Below are 23,761 nucleotides of genomic sequence, written 5' to 3' on the forward strand. Positions count from 1 at the left end.
CGAAATACAAGTTAATACAATTCAGTTAATAAAAACAAAAAATAATGAGCCATTTTACTAACTGATCTGATACCTTTAACAGGGAAAGGAGAGTTTCTATGTATGAATTAGAATTATTCATTGATTCTTTGTCTGTACTGATAGTGTAACATTTTAATGATTGAACATATTTTCTTACCAGGACCCCTGAAGAAGATGTGTTGTTCAAAACACAGATGTGTTGGGTCCCATATTTTAAATAAAGTGGTTTATTAGTACGTAGCAAGCTGTTTGTTTATTTTAAATTTTGCCTTCATCTTGTGCATCAGTCTGCAGTACCCTTCTTTGTCTTTTGTTCACCATATTTTTACTGCAGATTTGTTGGATTTCCTTTTTTGTCCTTGCTTGGGTTGTAGAACCAGTACTATACAAGCACATTTGAACTGGATTCTAAAACAAAACAGAAGCCAATGTAGGATCTTTAGCAAAAGTGTCCCATAATTGAATTTTGATTTCCCAAAAATCATCCTTGCAAGCTGTATTTTGAATTAACTGCAACCTTTTTTCATTTCCTTTACTTAAACCAACATAGATGGAATTGCAATAGTCTAGTTGGTATAAAATGATTGATTGGCCTAGAACTACAAAGTGGACAATATAAAATAGAGGACAAACACTTTTCAATTTATGTAAACTCAAAAAGCATTTATAAGATGATTTGCCTGATGATTGAACGAAAGAGAGGAATCTAAAAAGATTCCTAAGACTCTAGAAGAGAACTCTATTGGCAAAACTTCTCCAGTATTAAGAGTAATTGTACTTGGCAAAATTGCAAGCTCAGGGCCAAACTATAACAGTTTGGTCTTTGTTGTATTTAATTTCATTTGAACTTGAGAAGACCAAGACTGTAGTTTAGCAATACAGGAACTGATATTAGTAGAGAAGTTATTTAAGTTAGGATCTACTTCCAATAAGATAAAGATATCATCAGCATAGGTGAATATGGTTTCATTAGGACTTAATTGGTAAAGATTTAATGTAGTCATGTAAATGTTAAAAAGATAGGAGATATCGGTGAACCCTGAGGGACGCCGCAGTCTGAAAACCAAGCAGCTACTAAGTAGTAGGTTTAAAACAAACCAGAGAAAATATTTCTTCACTCAACATGTATTAAACTCTGAAATTCATTGCCAGAGAATGTAGTGAAAGCAGTTAGCTTAGAAGGGTTTAACTTCCTAAAAGAGTAGTCTATAAGCTACTATTAAGATGGACTTGAAAAAAAATCACAGCTTTTTCCTAGGATAAGCAGCATAAAATCTGTTTTACTCTTTGATGTCTTGCAAGGTACTTGTGACCTGATTTGGCCACTGTTGGAAACAGGATACTGAGCTTGATGGACCTTCGGTCTGTTCCAGTATGGCAACTCATATTCTTATATTATGTACAAGTTACACATAAAGAATAATAATTTAACTGTATTTATACAGTAGTTCCATATTAGAAGTAAACAAGCAGGAAAAAGATCTTGGAAACATTATCATATGAGCCAGGTCTGTGGGTGCTGAGCACCTCAAATATTGAGCAAGCCCATTAATTGTGTCTAGGAAGGGGTAATTTGCATTATGTTTGGCATCCCAAATCATTTTGAAATGGTAGCACACATGATCATTATGGACCATAAGCTGAAATCTTCCACTCTGTGCAGCAGTGATCAAAAAAGCAAATAGTTTCAAATTTAACATAGCTTGCTATACCGCTCAATGAGATAGCTTTCAGAGCGGTTTATAATATATCAAAGCATAGTGCTAGAAAGAGGAGAAATACATTGGTTGAAAGGAAAGAACAGAATAGAGGGGACCCAGGTTTACGGTTGCCAGATTTTGTCCTAAAAAAATAAAGAGGATATGTGGCCCCGCCCCATTCTGCCCCAGTCCCACCCCTTTCTGCCCATAGTCCTGCCCCATTCTGCCCCCAAGCCCCGGCCCCACACAAACCCCATATCTTCGGGGCTGTGTCTGGAGAATATCTATGTATGTACAGATGTTTTCCAGATGCGGCCCTGAATTCAATGGTTTTCAAAATCCGGCCAAAGTGCTGGGTTTTGAAAACCCATCTGGATACCTGGAAAGTTCTCTAAAAAGAGGACATATCCAGTTAAATCTGGATGTCTGGTAATCCTACCCCGGTCAGCAACCGCCAAGCTGTCTGCCAAGCGAGCAGCATTACAAGAAGTTAAGAGCTATATACATCCAGAAGGTCTTTTTTTATCATTAAATGTTTATTGAAAATTTTTGAAATATAAAACAGAAATGTGGATATCAGTGACATCGTAAATACAAAACAGTAATAAGCTCAAGGAACAATCAGCAGACCAAGAAAGCGCAAGAAGCAAAACCAGCAGTACAACAATATTCTTGATACCCACCCACAAACAGAACCCCACAACCCCACCCCAAAACTCTAAGCACACCAATGAGGGACCTCCTGTGGTTTCTTCAGGAGTGTACCCCAATAAACAGCACCTCTCCCCTCCCCCCACCCACACAGGTAAGCTCAAAGCAATGAGCCTACTTTGTCCATAATCAAAGTCCAAGTTTGGGTATATATATAGTAGTAGCCATGTTGTTTTGCAATGGAAAGTTCCATATTACTAATGGTCCGAAGTTTTAAGGTCCACTCCAACTTGGTAGGTGCAGCCAGCTGTTTCCAATGGTTGGCAATCAAACATTTAGCTGCAGCCAAACCCCATCGTCTAAGTTTAGTTTGCCAGGTATGTAAGCACACATTATATAGGCCTAGTAAACAACCCTGTGGAGTAAGAGGCAGAAGGATTTGCAGCAGCTGAGACAGACAACCCACCACTTGCTGCCCAAAAGGTTTCAATACTGAGCACTCTCACCAAATATATAAAAAGGTCCCTGAGTCCACCCCACATCTCCAGCACAAAGCAGAAGCTCCTGGGAACATACGGTGCAGACGCACTGGAGTGAAATACCACCTGGTAAACACCTTATAAGCATTCTCCTGAATAAGAACACAGGAGGATGCCTTTTCCACTTCAGTACAAATTGTGGCCCACTCCCAGTCAGAAAAAGTACAGTTCAAATCTGATTCCCAGGCCCTTTGGTAGGTAGATGGAAGAGGGAGGAAGCCCTAAAAATATTGGTAAAGAAGCGTGATAGGTTTAGGAAGACCCCAAAGAGTGAACCACATGTGTGCAAAAGGATCAGAAGAGCAAGAGGACCCCCTATCCCAACCCCTGGAGCTAATAAAATGGCGAATTTGGGAGTAAGCCAGAAAGTCCCCCTTGAGCAATGCACAATTAAGCTGGAAGGTTTCAAAAGACAAAACCCAAAAGGAATTGACCCCAAAATATCCACAAAGAAAAAAATCCAGAGAAAAAAAAAAAAAAAACCTCTGTGGAGTGACGATGTTCCTAAATGTACTTTATTTGAAAGTGTCAAAGTTCCAAAAGGTACACTGAAATCATCCACATAAAATAATTCCATCTACATAAAAGTAAATCATCCACATAAGAGCCTAGTCCGCTAGGGATACAGGACCCAACATGGTCTGCGTTTCGACAAAAAGTCTTCTTCAGGGGTCCCTAGGGGTCCTATAAAGGTGAATACGTGGGAAACAATTGTGTGGTGAGCCGGAAGTGAGACACTGCTTGCAAATGTGGATGATTTCAGTGTACCTTTGGAACTTTGACACTTTCAAATAAAGTCCATTTAGGAACATCGTCACTCCACAGAGTTGTTTGTTTTTTTTCCTCAGGTTTCAAAAGATACCAGGAGCCCCTTATGAAGAACATCCCGAAATGTAATCAAATCAGAGTGTGCCCACCGCTCAAAAGTCCGATTCTCCCGGCCAACAAGGAACTGTGGTTCCTCACGTATAGCACCAAAAACCGATGGGACTACCCCGTCTCCCCTACGCTTCTTAAAGAAGGTCTTTAGTGCACTTTTAAATTCCAAATTATGAGGCCAATAATCCTAAAGATTTGAGACTGAACAAAGTCAGTAGATATTGCAGAGTGAAGGGACATCAAGTAAGTTTTGATTTGATTAACAAAGAGATCTCGATGTAGAGTATAGTATTAGAAGGCAAGGGAGGTATAGAGGGATGCTGGAGCTACTAATGAAAGTATTTTGAATTTAATTCTGAGGGGAAAATGACTACTAATGCTCTGTATGGAGAAGGGGGGGGTGACCTCATATTTCTTGGAACCAGTTATAAGTTTCACAGCTGAATTTTGAATAACCTGAAGACAGCAAAGATCCTGTATCCTAATTTCATAGAGGAGGGAGTTTCAGTAGTCCAGGTGTATGACAAAAGAGTGGATAAGGATGTGAAGGGCTGTCTGATTAAACAGATGGCAAATGGAATAGATCTTTTAAAGAAACAGTTAGGAATGATATTAGAGATCTGAGGTTGAAAACTCAGATCTATCAAGGAAAAATCCCCAAAGTTTTATTGAGGAGCTTAAAGACACTGGTTTTCATTCTAGAACATAGGTGTCAGAACAGGGGCCATGGCCTCCCCAAAAACTGGTGGTCAATTATGATTCTACTCCCCCACCTACCGCCTCCTGGCCACTGTAATTTTAAATCTTCGGGCAGCCGTCATGCAGCGTCAACAAGTAAGCTTGCCCTGGAACCATTCATTCTGCAGCATCCCACTTATGCAGAAACAGGAAGTCGCTGCAGAATGAAGACTTCCATAGCAGGCCTGCTTGTTTACGTTGGATGGTGGCTGCCCAAAGATTTATAATTACAGCAACTGGGGAAGTTAGGTAGGGGAGTAGAGAGCTGGAGAGAGAGGTCATGTTGCAGGATTCTGCTGGGGCTAGGGCGGAGCTTTTGGGCCCCCCAAACAAAAAAGTGTTCCGCTATCTATGTGTTAGAATAATCAGTGCTACTGGAGTGGGGCTTCCATGGTGTCTATAAGGAGCTCCTGGTGTCTCAGGATTGAGTCTGAGCTTATTAAGTTGTAACCATTGGACTTTAAGATCTAGATTATGGTTTAAATCAGGGGTGTCAAACTCAATCACATTAAGGGGCCATAATCCAAAACACAGGCTAAGTCATGGGCCAGACTCTGCCCAATCTCTGCCCCAGACCCCACCCACATAATAGTACTAATTATAACACCTTTTTTCCCATTCATTTTTCATATTTACACACACAATATAATCTTATTAACACATAATGGTTAACCACAAAATTAAACTATACAAAACACACTGTATGCTTCTCAACATTCATTCTTACCAGAACACAGATAACCCCTATGCAAATACGGGACCACAAACTAAAAGTACTAATATATATAAACGAGCCCCTAAGATTCAAGATTCTGCATGCAGTACAAACCCCAGAGAAAAAGAAACAAATATATTTCTTCCTGAGTAGTGCAAAATATAGACAGCAGATTAAAATTCTCAAAATTGACACAATTCAAACACTAAATTGAAAATAAAATAATTCCCCCTACCTTTGTTGTCTCCCTCCCTCCATGCTGTGCCTCCCTCCGGCGGGTGTCTTACCTTCAGACCGGCTCCCACCTGGCTATTTTATGCGGCCCGCAGTCCAATGTTCCCGGTGTTATCTTGTGGCTGGCTCCCTCCTCCTCACAGCCGCAGTGTGCATGAAGCCATGTGCAGCGGCTCCTCGCATGTCCTGTGCCTGAACCGGAAGCCTTCTCTTCGACATCGTAATGTCAGAGGGAATTCTTTTGGATGAGGTGTGGGATGCACATGGAGCCACTGCATGCGGCTTCGTGCATACTGCGGCTTTGAGGAGGAGGGAGCTGGCTACAAAATAACACTGGGGGCATCGGACTGTGGGCCGCATAAAATGGCCAGGCGGGCCGGTTTTGCCCCACAGGCCTTGAGTTTGACATCTGTGGTTTAAATTGTCAATTTACTCTCTATCATTATAGTTCAAGCTCGCTAAGATATGAATGTCATCTGCATATACAAAGGAAGTCAGCTCAAGGGATTGGATGAGGATCTGTAAACATGTCATAAAGATGTTGAAGAGTGTGGGTGCAAGATGGAATCCTGGGAGACTCCACAGGGAAGAGAATTGGGGGGGGGGGGGAGGAGAGATGTGGAATTTATCCAACTAACAATATTAGGTCTGTTAATAAGGTAGGAGCATGACCAATCAAATACAGTACGTCTGATGCTGATAGCATGCAACTTGTCCAAATAATAAATTAATTTTGTCCAGAAAGGAATAGAGAATAAAATGGAGACTATCATAATATTAATGCACTTTGAATATTATGAGCATCTATTGATGTCGTATCTTTAAAAAAATTATACTGAAGAATTGAAAAAAGTACATATAATGTTGACACAAATGGGGGAAAAAAAGTGATGAAAAGGCTGATCAGATAAGGGCCTTTCAGTTTGGAGAAGAAAATGCTATATAAAATCATGGGTAGAGTGGAAATTTAATTAACAGGAGATGGCAGGAACAGACTTGACCCATTACCTGATATGAAGCCTGCAGGCAGAGCTTGTTTGCCATATTGATTCACCCAAAACAGCTTATTAGAAACCAAGGAGATTTAATTGACAGGAGACTGCACCCAAGATTGTGTTTTGAACGTATCATAATGGCAGCAGCATAAGGAGGCTGCTTGTGTTGTCACATGAAACTGTCTCCTGTTAATTAAACCTCCTTGAGTGGAAAAAATTAATAGGGAGTAGTTATTTATACTTTCAGATTATGCTAGGACTAGAGAAAACTTCATAAAACGAACAAGTAACAGATTCAAAATAAATGGAGAAAGAGGTTTGGGTTGGGTTTTTTTTGCCAGAGAATGTGATCAAGGCACCTAATTTAACTGTGCTTAAAATGGATTTGGAAAAATTCCTAGATCAAAAATTCTTGATTGTTTAATAACTAAGTAAACCTCGGATGGCCCTTACTCATTCCTAGGAGGGAAGTGCAAGGAATGGATCTATTTTTTAGGATCTGCTGAGTTTAGTTTATTAATTACTTATATACTACTTATCAATGGAGATTGTCTAAGCAGTTTATACATTCAGGTGTTCAAGTTTTTTTCCCTATCTGTCCCAGCGGGCTCACAATCTACCTAACGTACCTGGAGCAATGAAGGGTTAAAAGTGATTTGCCAGGGTCACAAGGAGCAACATTGGGCTTGAGCCTACAACCTTAGGGAGCTGAGGCTGGGTTCATACCTTAGATAGGGCTACTAGATTTTTGGGATCAAAAATCTGGACCCATGGCCCTGCTCCCAGGCCCACTCTGTTCTGCCCAGTCTCACCTTGTTCCTCCCAAGTCATGCACTGTTCTGCCCCAGACCAGACCCCCAGCCCTCTCTCAACCTGTTTGCTTGTCAGGAGGGTATCTGTGCATGCTCTGGTGTGATGCGATGACATCACACATGTGTTTGACATTTTATTTATTTATTCGATTTTTTAGCCTGTCCTCCCAAAAGAGCCCAGAACGGGTTACAAAGTATATATTGGTGCATTAAAATTATAAGTAAGATAGGTACTTTGAAAATCCCTTACTGTCCCGAAGGCTCACAATCTAACTAAAGTACCTAAGAACAAACAAATTAGCAAATAATAGAGAGGTATATAAAGATAGAAGAAAAAAGTAAGATATGAAGCATCCTAACAAGAATACATTGAACTCTCAATGCCACACTTTTAAAGCAAAATGTACATTCTAAATAATAATATAATGGAAAAAACTAAATTAAATAAAAATATAATTTTAAGAATTAAAATATAGAAATGTAAAAAGAAAAGAACATTAGAAGGAAGGAAAAAAAAAGGTAAAAGAAGGAATATGAATTGAATGGAATGAGAAACCGTTAAACAATAGAATACTAAGGAAATTTAAATAAAAACTAAACAAATAGAAAAAAAAAAGAAAAAGATATAATATGCACGATGGAATAAAAGTCAGGAAGGACTTAATTTTCATTTCCATCAATCATCAAATGTCATCAACCCTAGTGCTTTAGCCGTTTCAGCCGGGCAACCGCCATTATTGACCTCTGCACATCAGCCAAGGGTCCACTTTTCCAAAGCAGTGAGAAACATCTCTTGATTTGTGAGTCAGCATTCTCCCCAACGTTGTAGTAGTTTTTAATATATTTCTGGATAGACTGACGGGAAGAGCCAGAGCGACTCTTCTCAGCAGCCACAAACATATCTGAATACTTGGGATGGTCCACAGATTTCTTGGTTGCCTTGGCCGTCTTAGATTTAGCTAACAATTTTTCAACCATTGCGAATGGCCTTAGGACAGCTATAGCAGTTACGGTTATGTTCTCAGATTTCCTTAAAAAATGGTCCCCCTTCTTCAGTGTATTTCAATGGTCCATCTAGTCTGCCCAACCTTCGACGTTTCCTTTGCCAGCGGCGCCTCACTGCATTGCATCCACGCATGCACAGATGCCATCCCGATGTCTGCTAGCTGGAAGCTTTTCAAAGTGCCGGGTTTTGAAAAGACGTCCAGACATGTCCTTGAAAAGAATGACATGTCCAGGGAAATCCGGCTCCATGTGCATCCCACACCTCATCCAAAAGAATTCCCTCTGACATTGCGAAGTCGAAGAGAAGGCTTCCGGTTCAGGCACAGGACATGCGAGGAGCCTTAAAAAATGGTCCCCCTTCTTCAGTGTATTTCAATGGTCCATCCAGTCTGCCCAACCTTCGACGTTTCCTTTGCCAGCGGCGCCTCACTGCATTGCATCCACGCATGCGCAGATGCCATCCCGATGTCTGCTAGCTGGAAGCTTTTCAAAATGCCGGGTTTTGAAAAGATGTCCAGACATGTCCTTGAAAAGAATGACATGTCCAGGGAAATCCGGACGTGTAATAACCCTGACCTTAGGGTGCTGAAGCTGTAGATCTAACCACCAGTCCACTCGTGATAGAGAAAGTATGCTGGACTTGATGGATCTTTGTTACCCAGCAAGGCATGTGTTCTTATGGAATGTGTCTTCAAGTGTAGAGCTGCTGTTTTGCTGCCCCTGCAGAAATATGGGAAACAAATTCCTGTTATTGCTGTAGTAGAGTAAAAATATAAAATAAAGTTGACTGATTTTGGAAACAATCTTTTCCTAGTCTCCTATGGTTAGGGTTATCATATCTTGAAAAAGAAAACCCAGTTCTGCCTATAATCCATTCCACCTCCGCCTCATTCTTGCCTCCACCCATTCTGCCCCCGCCTCCTTTCTTCTACAACCAGCTCCGGTCACGTATGGAGGGCCTGGAGCATGCGCAGATGTGTGTGCTCAGAGGCCCTCTAGATGTGGCTGGAACTGGTTGGAGCTTTCCAAAACCCGGACAAATGCCGGGTTTGGAAAGTCTGTCTGGGAGAGGACATGTCTGGGTTTTACCGGACGTCTGGCAACCCTATCTATGGTGGGTAACTGCTCATTTATTCTAAAATATACTCCTTTAAAGTGATTAAAAAATAACTGAGATATACAGTAAATACTTGAATATAAACTGATCCAAATATAAACCAAGGTAATATTTTTTCTCCTAAAAAGAAGGAAAAAAAGGTCAAAGACCACCGCCCTAACTGGTAGGGCTAGTCTAAGTTAGGGCGGTGGTCTTTGACCAAAAGGGCCACCGTGTGAGCAGACTGCTGGGCATGATGGATCACTGGTCTGACCCAGCAGCGGCAACTCTTATGTTCTTATAAATATAAACCAAGGGTTTATATTCAAGTGCCCTGCCCTGCCAGTCTCTGCAACCAGCCCCCCCCCTTCCTCTCTTACCCGCCAGGCTCTATATTTTTTGCTTTGATGCCTTTTCTCAAACTCCACAGGAGCAACAGACAGGTTTAAAATTATGCTTTAGCAGGTCATCGGAGAGGATATGGTTTCTCCGGCAGCAATTTAGAGGTGACAAACTCAGTATTTTATGTATAGCAAAATATAAAGAGCAATGCATACCTACTGGAAGAAATTTGGTGGAAGAATTTTTGGCTCAGAGGGGATTGCTGCTTTCTGAGTGCCACCGCATTCATTACACCAATGTAAATACAAGTAGTCATTCCAAAACTACCTAGTATGTGTTTCTCACCCTTGCTAACAAGCTTCTCTTTCATTTTTACACAGCATCGCCAGTGTGCAGCGCTTGGACAATGGATCGTACGTCTGTAAGCTGAAAGTCAACGACAGAGAAATTGTGTCAGATCATATTTTCATTCAAGTGGAAGGTAGGATTTTGGTGTTACTATAATTATGTTTTAGCCAATGTTCTCCTGTAGCATTGGCATACCAAGGGGGGGCGGTCCGCCCTGGGTGCACGCCTTAGGGGGGGTGCAGAGCCGACCAGGTCCGGGTCATCCGGTGTCGGTCTGTGCAGGGCCTGCAAGATCGCATTGTGGCCATCGGCAGCATCTGGGCTGCAATGGCGATGAGCGGCATTGGCGGGGCCCCCCTTGCGACACAATTCATGATCGGCAACGCCCCCCCCCCCCCGCGATGCCACTTAAGATCAGCAACGGGCCTCCTTCTACCCCCAGCATCAACAGCACTTCAGATCGGCAACGCAGTACTCAGTCAAAAGCTTCCCTCTGACTTTACTGCCTGGGTGGAAACAGGAAGCTGAGTCAGAGGGAAGCTTTGGACTGAGCACCGCGTTGCCCATCTGAACCTCTGTTGATGCCGGGGGTAGAAGGAGGCCCGTTGCCGATCTTAAGTGTCATGGGGGGGGGGGCATTGCCGATCTTGTTGCCAAAATTGGAGAGGTGAGAGGAAGGGAGAGAGATGGGCCTGTGGTGGATGGAGAGATTGAGAGAAGAGGCAGATGATGGAAGTGGGGAGAAGGGGGAGAGAGAAGAGGGCAGATGATGGAAGTGGAGAGAAGGGGGAGAGAGAAGAGGGCAGATGATGGAAGTGGGGAGAAAGGGCAGAAGATGGAAGTGGGGAGAGAGAAGAGGGCAGATGATGGAAGTGGGGAGAAGGGGGAGAGAGAAGATGGCAAATGATGGAAGTGGGAAGAAGGGGGAGAGAGAAGATGGCAAATGATGGAAGTGGGGAGAAGGGGGAGAGAGAAGAGGGCAGATGATGGAAGTGGAGAGAAGGGGAAGAGAGAAGAGGGCAGATGATGGAAGTGGAGAGAAAGGGAGAGAGAAGAGGGCAGATGATGGAAGTGGAGAGAAGGATGAGAGGGCAGATGATGGAAGTTGGGAGAAGGAGGAGAGAGAAGAGGGCAGATGATGGAAGTGGAGAGAAGGGGGAGAGAGAAGAGGGCAGATGATGGAAGTGGAGAGAAGGATGAGAGGGCAGATGATGGAAGTTGGGAGAAGGAGGAGAGAGAAGAGGGCAGATAATGGAAGTGAAGAGAAGGGGGAGAAGGAAGAGGACAGATGATGGAAGTGGGGAGAAGGGGCAGATGATGGAAGTGGGGAGAAGGGGCAGATGATGGATGTGGGGGAGAGAAGAGGGCAGATGATGGAAGTGGGGAGAAGGGAGAGAAAATGCTGAATGGAAGTGGAGAAAGAGAACATATACTGGATGGAAGGAGGGATAAAGAAAAAGGACATATGCTGGATGGGGAAAAAGATAGAGTTAGTGAGATAGTGGAGGGGTGAAGGAAAGGGGTGGTATGCTGTGGATAGACACAGTGAAAAGAGGGAAACTGAGGACTGCATAATAAGAAAGAATTTAATTTAGATGGAGGCAGAAAATAAAGAAGGAAGACCAGAGAAGGAAAGGGAAGAGAGAGAGGAGAGAGAGATGCCAGAGAACGGGGAAGGAGACAGAGATATCAGATCTGAGCGGAGGAAATGAGAAGAGAGAGATGCTAAAAACCACAGTGGGGAGGGAAAGAGAGATGAAAGGAGAAAGATGCCAGACCATGAGAGAATAGAGGGAAGATGATGGATCCCAGACCAAAGGGGAGGGTTTAAAGGAGAGATGGCAGGGGGAGACAGACAGTTTCTGGAAGGGGCAGACAGTGGACGGAATGGGCAGATGCTGGATTGAAGAGACAGGGCAGATGCTGGAAGGAAAAGAATGAAAATAAAATAAAAGCAGAAACCAGAGACAACAAAAGATAGAAAAAAAATCATTTTATTTCTATTTTGTCATTAGAATATATCAGATTTGAAATATATATCTTGCTAGAGACATAACTGGGGACTGCAAAGCCCAGGCATTGCTTCTTTAGCTAGATGGAAGGGGTAGAGAAAGAGGGCATATAATGGAAGGAGGGGATAAATAAAAGGAGGGCACATGATGGGGGGAAAAGGATTGAGTTAGGGAAATACTGGAGGGGGTGAGGGAAAGAGGTGGCGAGATGTAGGTAGACAGTAAAAAAGAAAATTGATGAGAGGGTAGTAAGAACGTAATCTAGATGGATGCAGAAAATAAATTGAAAAGGAAAATGAGGGAAGAAAGGGATTGCTGAAGAGAGATGTGGGAGAGGGAAGGAGAAGTAAGAGATGCAAGACCAATGGGGGTGAAAGGAGAGATGGAAGGGGGAGGCATACAGTTTCTGGAAGGGGCATAGAAGGAGAGAAGATGCCATATAGGGGCACAGAGACGGCAGACAGGGATGGAAGGAAGAGAGTAACAAGAAGATGAGAAAAGAAGAAACCAGAGAAGACAAAGGTAGAACAAAAATTTTCTATTTATTTATTGCTTTAGGAGACATGTGTCACTATTTCTGTGGTGTTGCATTGTATGTAGAGTCCAGCTTCTTGCTGGTTCAATTTAACCTTTGTCTATATATTTCTATTTTATCCCTCTTTTAAAAAACTGTGGAGCGTTTTTTAGCACCAGCCGTGGTGGTAGCAACTCTGATGCTCAGAATTCTATGAGCGTCAGAGCTGTTACCACCATGGCTAAAATACACACTACAGTTTTGTAAAAGGGGGAGGGGTTAGTTTGTGATGACATATTCCATACTAGGTGAAGGTGTTTTTTGTGTTCGAAAAACATGGTTTTCTGTTAGGATTGACGATGTAGGATTGATTTGTACTAGTCTGGCTTGTTTAGTTTTACAATGGGTGTATTGATGTTGTACTGTTCAGTGCAGTATGTAAGATGCTGCCTTTTCCTAGGTACTCATGTGTGACGTGTGGCTTGTTACTAAAAATCATGTTTTTTGTACAGATGGGGGGGGGGGTAAAAAAATGATGGGCCCCGGGTGTCACATATGCTAGGTACGCCTCTGTCCTGTAGAGCATGCTTGTCCAACCTGTGGCCCGTCAACTTCATTTTTTTGGCCCCCAGAATTTCTGTGAAGTCCTTTCACTGCACCCCTGCTTCTCCGCCACAACTGGCCTGTGTGCGTGAGCCATGTGGTGCCAGAAGTTGAGGCTGTTCCCATGGCTTCTGGCACAGCACAGCTCAGCCTTATGGTTAAGACCAGTTGTGGCGGCGAAGCAGGGATCTCATTGGACTTCATGAAGCTTTTGCAGCAGGAAAGCATCCCAATAGAACATATTGTCAGCAGAAAAAGTGTTGGACTTTGCAAAGCTTTTGCAGACTAATTTTGCAGCACAACGCTTTTGTAGCAGGAAAGCAGGATCCGGGTAGAGGACTTATTGCTCAGGGAAGCAGTAATCTCATCAAAGCAACTGAAGCCAGGTGAGGGACAGTAGACAAGGTGAAGAGGGAGCAGGGGGGACACATATATGAGATTTTCTTCTTTTTACTTAGGGCTGGTCTTGATGAAAATAGGGTATAAAAGCTATATTTGTCCCATCTGCCTGCATGCTAGATTGGGGTGGAGAAAGAGAGGTGGGGGAGAGAGGCAGGCAATGTCGAATGGGTTGAATGGTGGCATAGCCATGGATGGTACACATGGTTAATGTAGCTGGCAGAGAACCTTAGGAGTCCCCCCTGCCATTTTGGAGTTCCCCAAGTAGTCTCATTTCTGCAGTCAGCAGAAGGGCTCCAGCTGCTGATGCTGGCAACCCTCCCCCTCCCAACATACTCAATCCAATTGTGTGCATAGGGGTTGAACTAAGCATGCATGTAGGGGGGGTGCAGTGCAGTGGAAACTCGCTGTTGACTGCTGTGGGAATGAAACTGCTCCAGGGGGAACTCCAGAGGAACTCTATGACTGTCAGAGCAATGCAGAGCATTCAGCTGGTGCTAAAAACCTCTTGCATGGTTTTGTAAAAGGGGTGTATAATTAATTAATTAACTAGGGCTCCTTGTACAAAGCCACATTAGGCTTTTTTATTGCCGGCCACAGCGGTATTAGCTCTGATGTGCATAGAATTCCTATGAGTGTCAGAGCTAATACCACTGCTGCTGGCGATAAAAAAGGCTATTGTAGCTTCATAAAAGATGTGAGAGATTCCTGGCCAGGTTTTCCAGGAACCCTGCACATTCACCCAATCAGCACACATAAACCACTTTCGAAGGTGCAACAAAATGTCTTATTTGAAACATCTGATATACTTTTAACTTTTATATCTTGCGCCTAGTGCAGCAGCCTGTACACTTTTGGCAGTTAGCCATATCACATTCAGTCCAGCAACCTCAGCTTTTGGTCATCTTCCCCAGTTCTCTCAGGTTTAAAGCACCATAAGTCTGGTTCCTACTTCATTTGTTAAATAGTCCAAACAGAAGAACATTTAGGAGAAAGAAACCCCTTTTCTCCAGGAACAATCTCAACTGGCATCAGCTTAGCTGCCACACCCTAAACAAAGAACAGTCACCTTTAAACCAGCAGGTTCAGTTTACAGAGGTTTGGGATTAGAAGCTCACCTCTCTGGTGTTTTCCTGGATGGGTTCTCGGCTAGCTTTCTCACTCCAGTCCTCCCCAGGGCTTGAATGCAGCTATGGCTAGGGAAAGTTTCTCTCCTTCAGGATCCTCTCACTCTGAGACCTCTCTCCACTGATTCTTTTAAATTATTCATTGGGGTATCCTAAAGAAAGTAGGCATTTCCATGCACTCTCTTCATCTATTAAGAAATGCCTTGTCCTTCAAGCATGCATCCGTTCCCCAATCCACTTCCTGCTTTCTGTCACAACTTTGGGAAGAGAGGCAGAGAGTAATGAAGAAAAAACAGAATGATGATGAGGGCCTCCCCAGCGGTCTCCAGGGGCTGTCACTGGCCCCCAGGCCTTGCATTGAAGACCACTGTACTAAACTGTGCTTAGCATGTGCTAACAGTGCAGTAGCTTGAGTAGTTTGTCTTCCTGGAAGTGCAGAGCGTTAACCCTATGGACAAATACTGGGTACATCACAAATAGGTTTTATGGTTATACTTTTTTAAAAATGTTGGCGATTAGTCCCAAATTCTATGGGGTCCTTTTATTAAGGCACACTAACCGAATCAGTGTTCGCTAAATTGGGTAACGCACTTTAATAAGAGGACCCCTATATATGGTGCTCAAAATTGTGTGCTCATATTTGGGTGTGCACCTAATTTGCATATGCAATTTAATTTATGAGCCAATTAGCACCAATATATTGGCACTAATCAGCAACAATTTGAATGTATGCACACATCTTCTTAGTAGGTATTCTGTCTCTTGCTTTTATTTTTGATAGTGTTTTTAGTATACCTAGAATGTGATTTTTGTTGTGGTTCTTTTGTTTGCAGTTCTACTCTCAGCTCCAGATTTTCAGATTGTCAGTGGACATGAGAAGAATGCATTCACGAAACCACAACAAAAAGTTGTTTGTTGTTGGGATTTTTTTTCTCTTCTCGATATTTAGATTAGGCCTTTCCTATTGATAATAGCGTTCTTTTCATGTTTTAGGTGATTTTATTGTGTTGTGTAAGCTGCATTGTAGATTGTGGTACATAAGTATATTCTATAAAGATGCGTTGTAAATTCTTACTTGTGGATCTAGAAAAGGGATGTGGCTATGGGAAGGGCATGGGTGGGTCAGAGGTGTTCCTAGAATTTGTGCGCATGTTATACAAAATGGCAGACCCGTGCCTAATTAAGGCATGAAGATTTTCACCGAATTTCAGTTGGTATGGATTCTTGTGCTAAGCGCTATTCTATAAATGGTGCCCAACTTGGAGTGCCATTTATAGAATAGCACTTATTTCAGTGCCCAAATTGGGATGCTGTTTACTGAATTTAGCCCTTAATGTATAGTAACTGCAAAACTGAACTAGGGAAGGGGCCTAGTAGTTAGAGCTGCTGCCTCAGCCCTGAGGTTGTGAGTTTGATCCCAGCCTGCTCCTTGTGACTGGGCAAGTCATTCAATCCGCCTTTGCCTCAGGTGCCACAGTTAGATTGTGAGCCTGCCTGGATGGACAGAAAAAATGCTTACAGTAAGTGTAACTGATTACTATTCAATATATAATATCGTATTGTAAACTGCTTTGGGTGAATCTCTTCATGAAAAGGCAGTTTAAAAATCACAGCCATATTGCACTTTAGTACATAAGCCCTTAAATATAATCAGGACAGTATGCAAAATTATTCAAAGCTCACTTTCAGCTGAAAAAGGCATGAGCTATATCCACATGCCATTTATCTGAATAAAGCTGCGTTTACATGGATAAATGGCTAAGTCAAGCATATCTGTGGATATTCAGTTGCACTATTCAGAAATTGCTGGGGAATGATGGGGGGAGAAACAGATCTTGGATAGAATTAGGGGTTATCTGGTGAGCAGCAATATTTAGTTTATTAACTGGATAACTATATTGATAAAGTTAGGACAGCAAAAAGAGTGGAAGAGCATTAACCTTCAATAAACTGCTAGTGAAAAGAACTATTCATTCTTTCAGTATGAAAGTTGCTTCTTCATGTTTTTTGGGTGGTAAAACTAGTTTTGTTTGTGGTACAAAGAATTCCATGCCCTTTGTATAGGGTGTGGTTGGTATAGTACAGTGGTCGGCAAACTGCGGCTCATGAGTCGCATGTGGCTCTTTAACCACTTGAATACGACTCACGGCTTGTCTAGAGCACGGGTACCCAATCTGCTTCCCTTCCCTGTAAAGAGGACGCTGAAGCGCAGGGCCGACCAACTTTCGCCACCAGACGTCAATTCTGACGTCGGAGAGGAAGTTCTGGGCCAGCCAATCGCTGCCTGGCTGGCCTGGAACTTCCTCTCCAACATTAGAATTGACGGGTGGCGAAAGTTGGTCAGCCCGGCACTTCAGCATTCTCTTTACAGGGAAGGGAAGCAGGGAGAGCTCAGAACTCGGCGGTGGCCTGTTCCCCAATGGTGGCAGTAGCAGCCTATTCCCTGACGGTGGCAGCGGCCTGTTCCCCAATGGCGGTGGCTTGGGGGAGGGCAGGGAGAAAGAAAGAAAGGAGGGGGGCAGGGAGACAGAAAGAAAGACGGGAGACTGACAGGAGAGAGAAAGAGACAGAAAGAAAGAAAGGAAGGGGGCACGGAGAGAGAGAGAAAGACAGATAAACAGAAAGAAAGGGGCGTGGTCATGGAGAGAGAAAGAAAGAAGGGGGTAGGGTGAAAGAAAGAAAAAGTTGGGGGAGGGAATGAGGTCTGGAGGAGAGGAAGCATACAGGAGGCTGAAAGAAGGGAAGAAATATTGGATGCACAGTCAGAAGAATAAAGTGCAACCAGAGATTGATGAAATTACCAGACAACAAAAGTAGGAAAAATGATTTTATTTTCAATTTAGTGATCAAAATGTGTCCGTTTTGAGAATTTATATCTGCTATCTATATTTTGCACTATGGCCCCCATTTTCTAAACTGCAATAACAGTTTTTAGCACAGGGAGTCTATGAGGATCGAGAACAATGCAGGGCATTCAGCGCAGCTCCCTGTGCTAAAAACCGCTATCGCGGTTTAGTAAAAAGGGAGGGGGTATATTTGTCTATTTTTGTATAGTTGTTACTGAGGTGACATTGCATAAAGTCATCTGCTTTGACCTCTTTGAAAACCCGTGGAATATAAATGATCCCCCACGCAGGCAAACTGGGAAGATCCCTCCTCTCCAAAATCACGGGCCTTTGGAACGATCTCACTATCCCGCTGCGGAACCTGGGCTCCCTCCAACTGTTCCGAAAACAACTGAAAACCTGGCTTTTCTCTAATATATAACATCTCCTGCTTACTTCCCCTCTTTTTCATATGCTCTTGTAAACTCTCTCTCCCCTCTCTTCTTGTATTTTTAAGCTTTGTAAACTGTGTCGAGCTCCGCTTCCGTGGAGATGATGCGGTATATAAACTTAAGGCTTAGTTTAGTTTAGTTTAGATAATTAACATTTTCTCTGTGTACAGTGTGCTTTGTGTTTTTTAAAATTTTATTGTTGGTAGCATTTTGACTTGGCCACGAAGGTAAGGGGGAGGGAGGGGAGCTTTTGAAAGACATCTAGTAATCCTTGCAGGCTTGACTGTGCAGGGAATTATTTTTGTAAAATCATGTTTTGTTATGTGACTGGCATTATTTAGACTTTAATTTCTATGAATGAATAGAATGAAAACAATATAAAATTGCTTGCTTGTTTTTATGTGCGTGCGCTGAAGGGAAGTGGAGAGAGAGTGAGCTGAGGTCGCTGAAGCGAAATGGGAAGGAGAGAGTGGGGAGAAGATGCTGATTTATAAATTGACAATTGTACAGAATATTGTTTCTTTTTATACTTTAATATAATAAGCCTGCAAGGATTACTAGATGTCTTTCAAAAGCTCCCCTCCCTCCCCCTTACCTTCGTGGCCAAGTCAAAAATTAAAGTCTAAAAAACTATTCAAGGCTTGTGTGGATGAGATCAGATGGTTTGCAGGTACGGGGACCGAGCTCATGGGGACGGAGATAAATTTTTTCCCCAGGTCATTCTCTAGGCTCTGCCACAAATTGATTTTGACTACGTGCAGGCGAGTGGGGTGTCAGTCAGGTTGACGTAGCCATTGTAGCACAAGCGAGCGTGGGGTATAGCTCTCAAAAGAAATCTTAATCGTTGTACTGCTGATCTTTGGCTCTTTTGACTAATGAGTTTGCCTACCACTGATATAGTAGATGCCTGTTGCCTTCACTTACTTCTCGTTGAAACACTTGTTCCTTAGCAACAGCAACAGATGAATCCAGAGACCAATGGGGATAGCCCACATCTACCAGCAGGCGGAGATAGAGAAACTGATTAACAGGTGGTCCTATTGGCTGGCACTCCTCCTATATCTCCAGTATGCTCTATCTCCCAGCAGGTGATGGTCGCTATTCAACTAGCTCCTGGATTTTGTCTGTGACTGGAAACTTATTTCTCCTGTTGAGGTTTCCTCTTCAGTGAGACAGGGGTGTCCAGTTGAACGGTGTTGGCTTTAGGGATTACACCTGGGCCCTCCCAGGTCCCTGCCTCATCTTCCCTCCAGTGATAGAGGGTCTGACTGGGTCTCTATATGTATGTATAATTTTCTTCTTTCCCTTATTTAAAAAAAAAAAAAAAAGAGATCACAGGGAATATATACAACTAGTCTTATAGCCCGTTACATTAACGGGTGCTAGAATATATGTGTGTGTGTCTTTATTTCTTTCTCTCTCTCCTTAGCCGCTTTCTTTCTTTCTGTCTTTCTTTTTCCTTGGCTGTCCATCACCACCCCTTGCCTGCTCCCCCTATCCATTGTCCCTTCCTTTTACCTCCCCTGTGTCCACCACCACCCCTTCACTGCTCTCCTTATGCAGCAGCAGCCCCTTCTCCCTTTGTTTTACTTCCCCCCTGTCCAGCAGCACCTCTTTCCTTCTCCCCCTGTCCAACATTAGGCCTCTGTTCCTTTTTCTTCACCCCCTGTCCATCAGCACCTACCTTCCTTTTTCTCCCCCCCTCCTCCTTCTTATCTCTATGATTCACTTACCTTGCTCTGCCCCTGATCAGAGGTTCCCGACAGCCACCCAGTTGCAGCCATTGGAAAAGTTCCCTCTGCCGCATCCCGCACCCCTCCTGACGCGACTCCTGCTGTCTTTCTTTCTGTCTGTCTCTGTCCCTGGCCCCCTTTGTCTGTCTGTCTTTCTGTGTATCTCCCTGCCCCTGTGTCTTTCTTCTTTTCTTTCTGTCTCCCTTCCTCCCTCTGTCTGTCTGTCCAAAGCAGCATTTCCTCCCCCTCCATTTCCCTCCCCCCACACCAGTTCCCTGTGCACCTGCCCCTGTGTCTTTCTTCTTTTCTTTCTGTCTCCCTTCCTCCCTCTGTCTGTCTGTCCAAAGCAGCATTTCCTCCCCCTCCATTTCCCTCCCCCCACACCAGTTCCCTGTGCAGCAGCATTAGCATTTCCTCTACCCCCCTTTCTCTTCCCGCGGTCCCGACTACAAACGCGGTCCAGAGTCCTTTGCCGCCGCCCCTTCCCTTCCCGCGGGCCCGACTACACATGGCGATTCAAGCAGCGTGTGCAGCAGTCTTCACACGCTGCTTCGGGTCCTTCTACTGCCATTTTTTTACTCTGGCACGTCCTTGATGACATCATCAGAGATGCGGTAGAGCAAATCAGGGCAGTAGAAGGGCCCGAAGCAGCGTGTGAAGACTGCTGCACATGCTGCTTAAATCGCTAGTCGGGCCCGCGGGAAGGGAAGGGGGGCGGCAAAGGACTCGGGTCCCGGGCAGCGGAAAGTTGCTGGGCTCTTCGGTGGGGGCGCTGAGCGGCCGCGATCCCTCTCCTCCCAGACCCCCCCCCCCCGCTGAAGGAACAGAGATCGGCAGCTAGCTGCAGTCCCGACTTGAGGAGGCGATCGGTGGCTGGTGACCTATTAGCGCGCATGCGCACTCCTGCGGCCACAGACCTACTGATCTCGGAAGCACGCAAATAGGAGTGCGCATGCGCGGCTAGCCTTTTATTATATAGGATGTCTGCCCTGCTAGTGCTGAGCAGTCGACAATAACCGGCTTCGACCGGCTCTTGCTGTCCTCTGCAAGCCCTGACTCAAAGTTTATTGTGAGTATGTTTTGGTTAGGCTTCTTGTTTGCTGCGGGTTCGTTAGTAGAGAGTTGCGCGGGGACAGAAATCCCACCCGTCCCCGCCAAAGTCCCACCCGTCCCCACGAGGAACCCACCCGTCCCCGCGAGGAATCCCTCCATCCCCGCGAGGAATCCCCCCGTCCCCACGAGGAATCCCCTCCGTCCCCACTCCCCACCCGTCCCCACGAGGAATCCCCTCTGTCCCTACCTGTCCCTATACACTACAGAAATAGTTATTTCATTTAATTATGCTACTGAATTAAAGGCTCTGGTAGAAACCCATTTACAAATAAGCAAAAAGACTTTATTAATTTGGAAATATTAATTGAGAAGAATATATACTTTGTAAACGGGTTTCTACCAGAGCCTCTAATGTTTATAAATATACAACTAATATACTATTTTATCCTGATGCAATAAAAAAATGTTCCTACCTTTATTGCCTGGTTTCTGCTTTCCTCATGTTCTCATTCAATTCCTTCCATCCACTGTCTCTCTTCTCTCTGCGTCTTCCATTTGCTCTGTTACTGTGCCTCTCCCTTTCTCCCCCCCTTCCAAATTGATCCGGCGCCCATCTTCTTCCCTCCGCTCCCCCCATAGTCTGGCATCTCTGTCTTCTTCCCTGCCAGCGTCTTCTCCCCACTCTCTCTTCCCCATTTCCTTTCAGCGTCCTTCTCCCCCCATCTTCCCCATGTTCTGTCAGCATCCTTCTCCCCCCTCTGTCTTCCACATGTGCTTTCAGTGTCCTTCTCCCCCCTGTCTTCCCCATGTCCTTTCAGCGTCCTTCCCCCCCCCGTCTTTCCCATGTCCTTTCAGCGTCCTTCTCCACCCCTTTGTCTTCCCCAGTGCTTTCAGCTCCTTCTCCCCCCTCAGTTTTACCTTAAGCGCCTTTTCCTCTCCACTCCACCTTTCCTCCCTTTCTCCCTCCCTGCCCCTTACCTTTGTGGCGCTTACCCGCCCGACTGACAACAGAAGAGGCCCGGTCCAACAAACCTTCCTGCCTTGTAGCCGCGAATCTAAATTACCTTCTTATAGGAGCTGGAGTATTGAAGCTGCTGTAAGAAAGTATATTGTCAGGTCAGGGGGCTGTGAACTTTTTTTCAGGATGCTTGCAACTTTGCATCCTCCTCAGGTTTCCGGTTCGTTCTTGGAGTTTCTATGTTTTGTGTTTCCCTTTTAAGTGTTACTGGTCCTCAGGGTAGTTCTTGTAGTTCTTCAGGAATTAAGGGACGTTGTTCCACTTACTGCATGGTGCCCAAGACGGGGGCATTGGGCAGACTGGGGCTGGATCTCATTCTGCTGAATTGGTTTCTCAGGGTTACACATTTCTGCAGAAAAACTGGGAGACTATTTACATTTTCCTATGGACTCCGAATCGGCACTTGGTTTGCTTGCCTCTCTTGGAGCAGCGCTTTCGATTTTGCCTCATGCCATTTCGCCTACCCCAGGCTTTAAAAAACGAGGGTGGTGATACCGTTTTGGCACTACCAGGCGATTCTCCTACTTTTTTCTTGACTGGCTGCTTGATTTGGACGGCATCCAGTCGGGCCATTTGTCTGCCACGAAAGGGGTGGTTTCTTTTCCTCAGTTCTTTGGACATGACTCTTCAAATTTGCACAGGTCTCTTTTCTCCTGTACTATTTATAGGTATGTTGAAATATGTTTATTGGGTTTAATATCAAACAAAGTTAACAGTAGATATCATTTCAAACAAGTAGAGTCCCCCCTCCTCCCCCTCCCTGCCCTCTTCCCCCCACCCCCCCAACCTCCTAAATGAACAAGATTCCATCCTCCATCAGTCCAATTGTTACGGGTTCAATAGGTGACTTCGAGCTTTAGGAGTCAGTGTTAGCCAGAATGGTTCCCAAATAGAACTAAATGTTCGTCCTGTAGGGGTATCCAATGAAGCCAAGGATAGTCGCTCCATAGATGCTTGACGAAGCATCAAGATTCTCCAGAGTGATACTGTCGGCGGATCTGATGTTATCCAACAGTGTAATATTGTTTTCTTACCCAAGAGGAATGTTCGGGTCATAAAACCTCGAAAACCTTTCGGGGATATCCGAGGAATGGAGTCCATGGAGAATAACAATTCCGGACAATTAACATAGCCATGGTGCCACATAGAAGTGATGTGTTGCTGTAACTGTTTCCAGAAGCCCTGTACCAAGGGGCAAGTCCAAAATTGGTGACCCAAAGAAGCTCCTGGTTGGGCACATTTAGCACACGTGTCCGTAGCACTGATTTTAGCACGATACAAATATGTCGGTGCTCTATAGAGGCGTAGGTAGAATTTATAATTCAATTCAATAAGGGTCACTTGTCCCGTTATTTTAAAGATTGCTTGAAGACCTTGTTGGATATGCTGTCCAGTCACCTCACAAGGTATATCCCCTGACCAACGGGCCGCATAATTGTCATAGGAAATGGGCTCCAAACTCTCTCTCAAAAAACGTAAATGGAATTTCAATGGGATATGAGTCTGGGCCGTCAGGCATAGCGCTTCCGAAATAGCTTCCTGACTATGACTTGTAAGTCCTGCCGGTGGTAGTGATTTAACATAAGATGTCATCTGTGCATAAGCTAACCAGTCCCTAGAAGTCCAGTTATATTCAGCCAGCATAACAGTGAATGATGGCACCAGTCCCTGTGCTGTTACCACCTGTGAAATATATTGTAGATGAGAAGTTCTCCACACCGAAGTAGGAAATCTAGATGTCCCAGGTTGAAAATCGTTGTTATCTATAAACGGCAAGTAGGCTGTGGCTGTTGGATTTATCTTTAATTGTCTGCATAAACGCCTCCACACCTGACGCAGCGGTTGAAATAATAGTTTGCCAACTGGTGGCGGTCCCCCTGGAATACGTAAGGTGTGCAATAAGTAGCTGAAGTGGTATGGGTAGCATAATGTCAGTTCCGCGGGAGTAGC

At 44.2% G+C, this 23,761-nt stretch overlaps 1 protein-coding gene across 2 annotated transcripts in view; it reads left to right on the top strand.

Annotated features, from left to right (window-relative positions):
• MERTK (MER proto-oncogene, tyrosine kinase) overlaps nucleotides 1–23,761 on the top strand; it is a 226,077-nt gene that overhangs the window by 10,746 nt on the left and 191,570 nt on the right. For both annotated transcript variants that reach the window (XM_033936512.1, XM_033936513.1), the window contains one exon: nucleotides 10,108–10,208. In XM_033936512.1, the coding sequence (XP_033792403.1) occupies nucleotides 10,108–10,208 (101 nt within the window). The remainder of the gene's footprint in view (nucleotides 1–10,107; nucleotides 10,209–23,761) is intronic.

This window comes from Geotrypetes seraphini, chromosome 3 (assembly GCF_902459505.1).
Source record: "Geotrypetes seraphini chromosome 3, aGeoSer1.1, whole genome shotgun sequence".
Classification (NCBI taxonomy): Eukaryota; Metazoa; Chordata; class Amphibia; order Gymnophiona; family Dermophiidae; genus Geotrypetes; species Geotrypetes seraphini.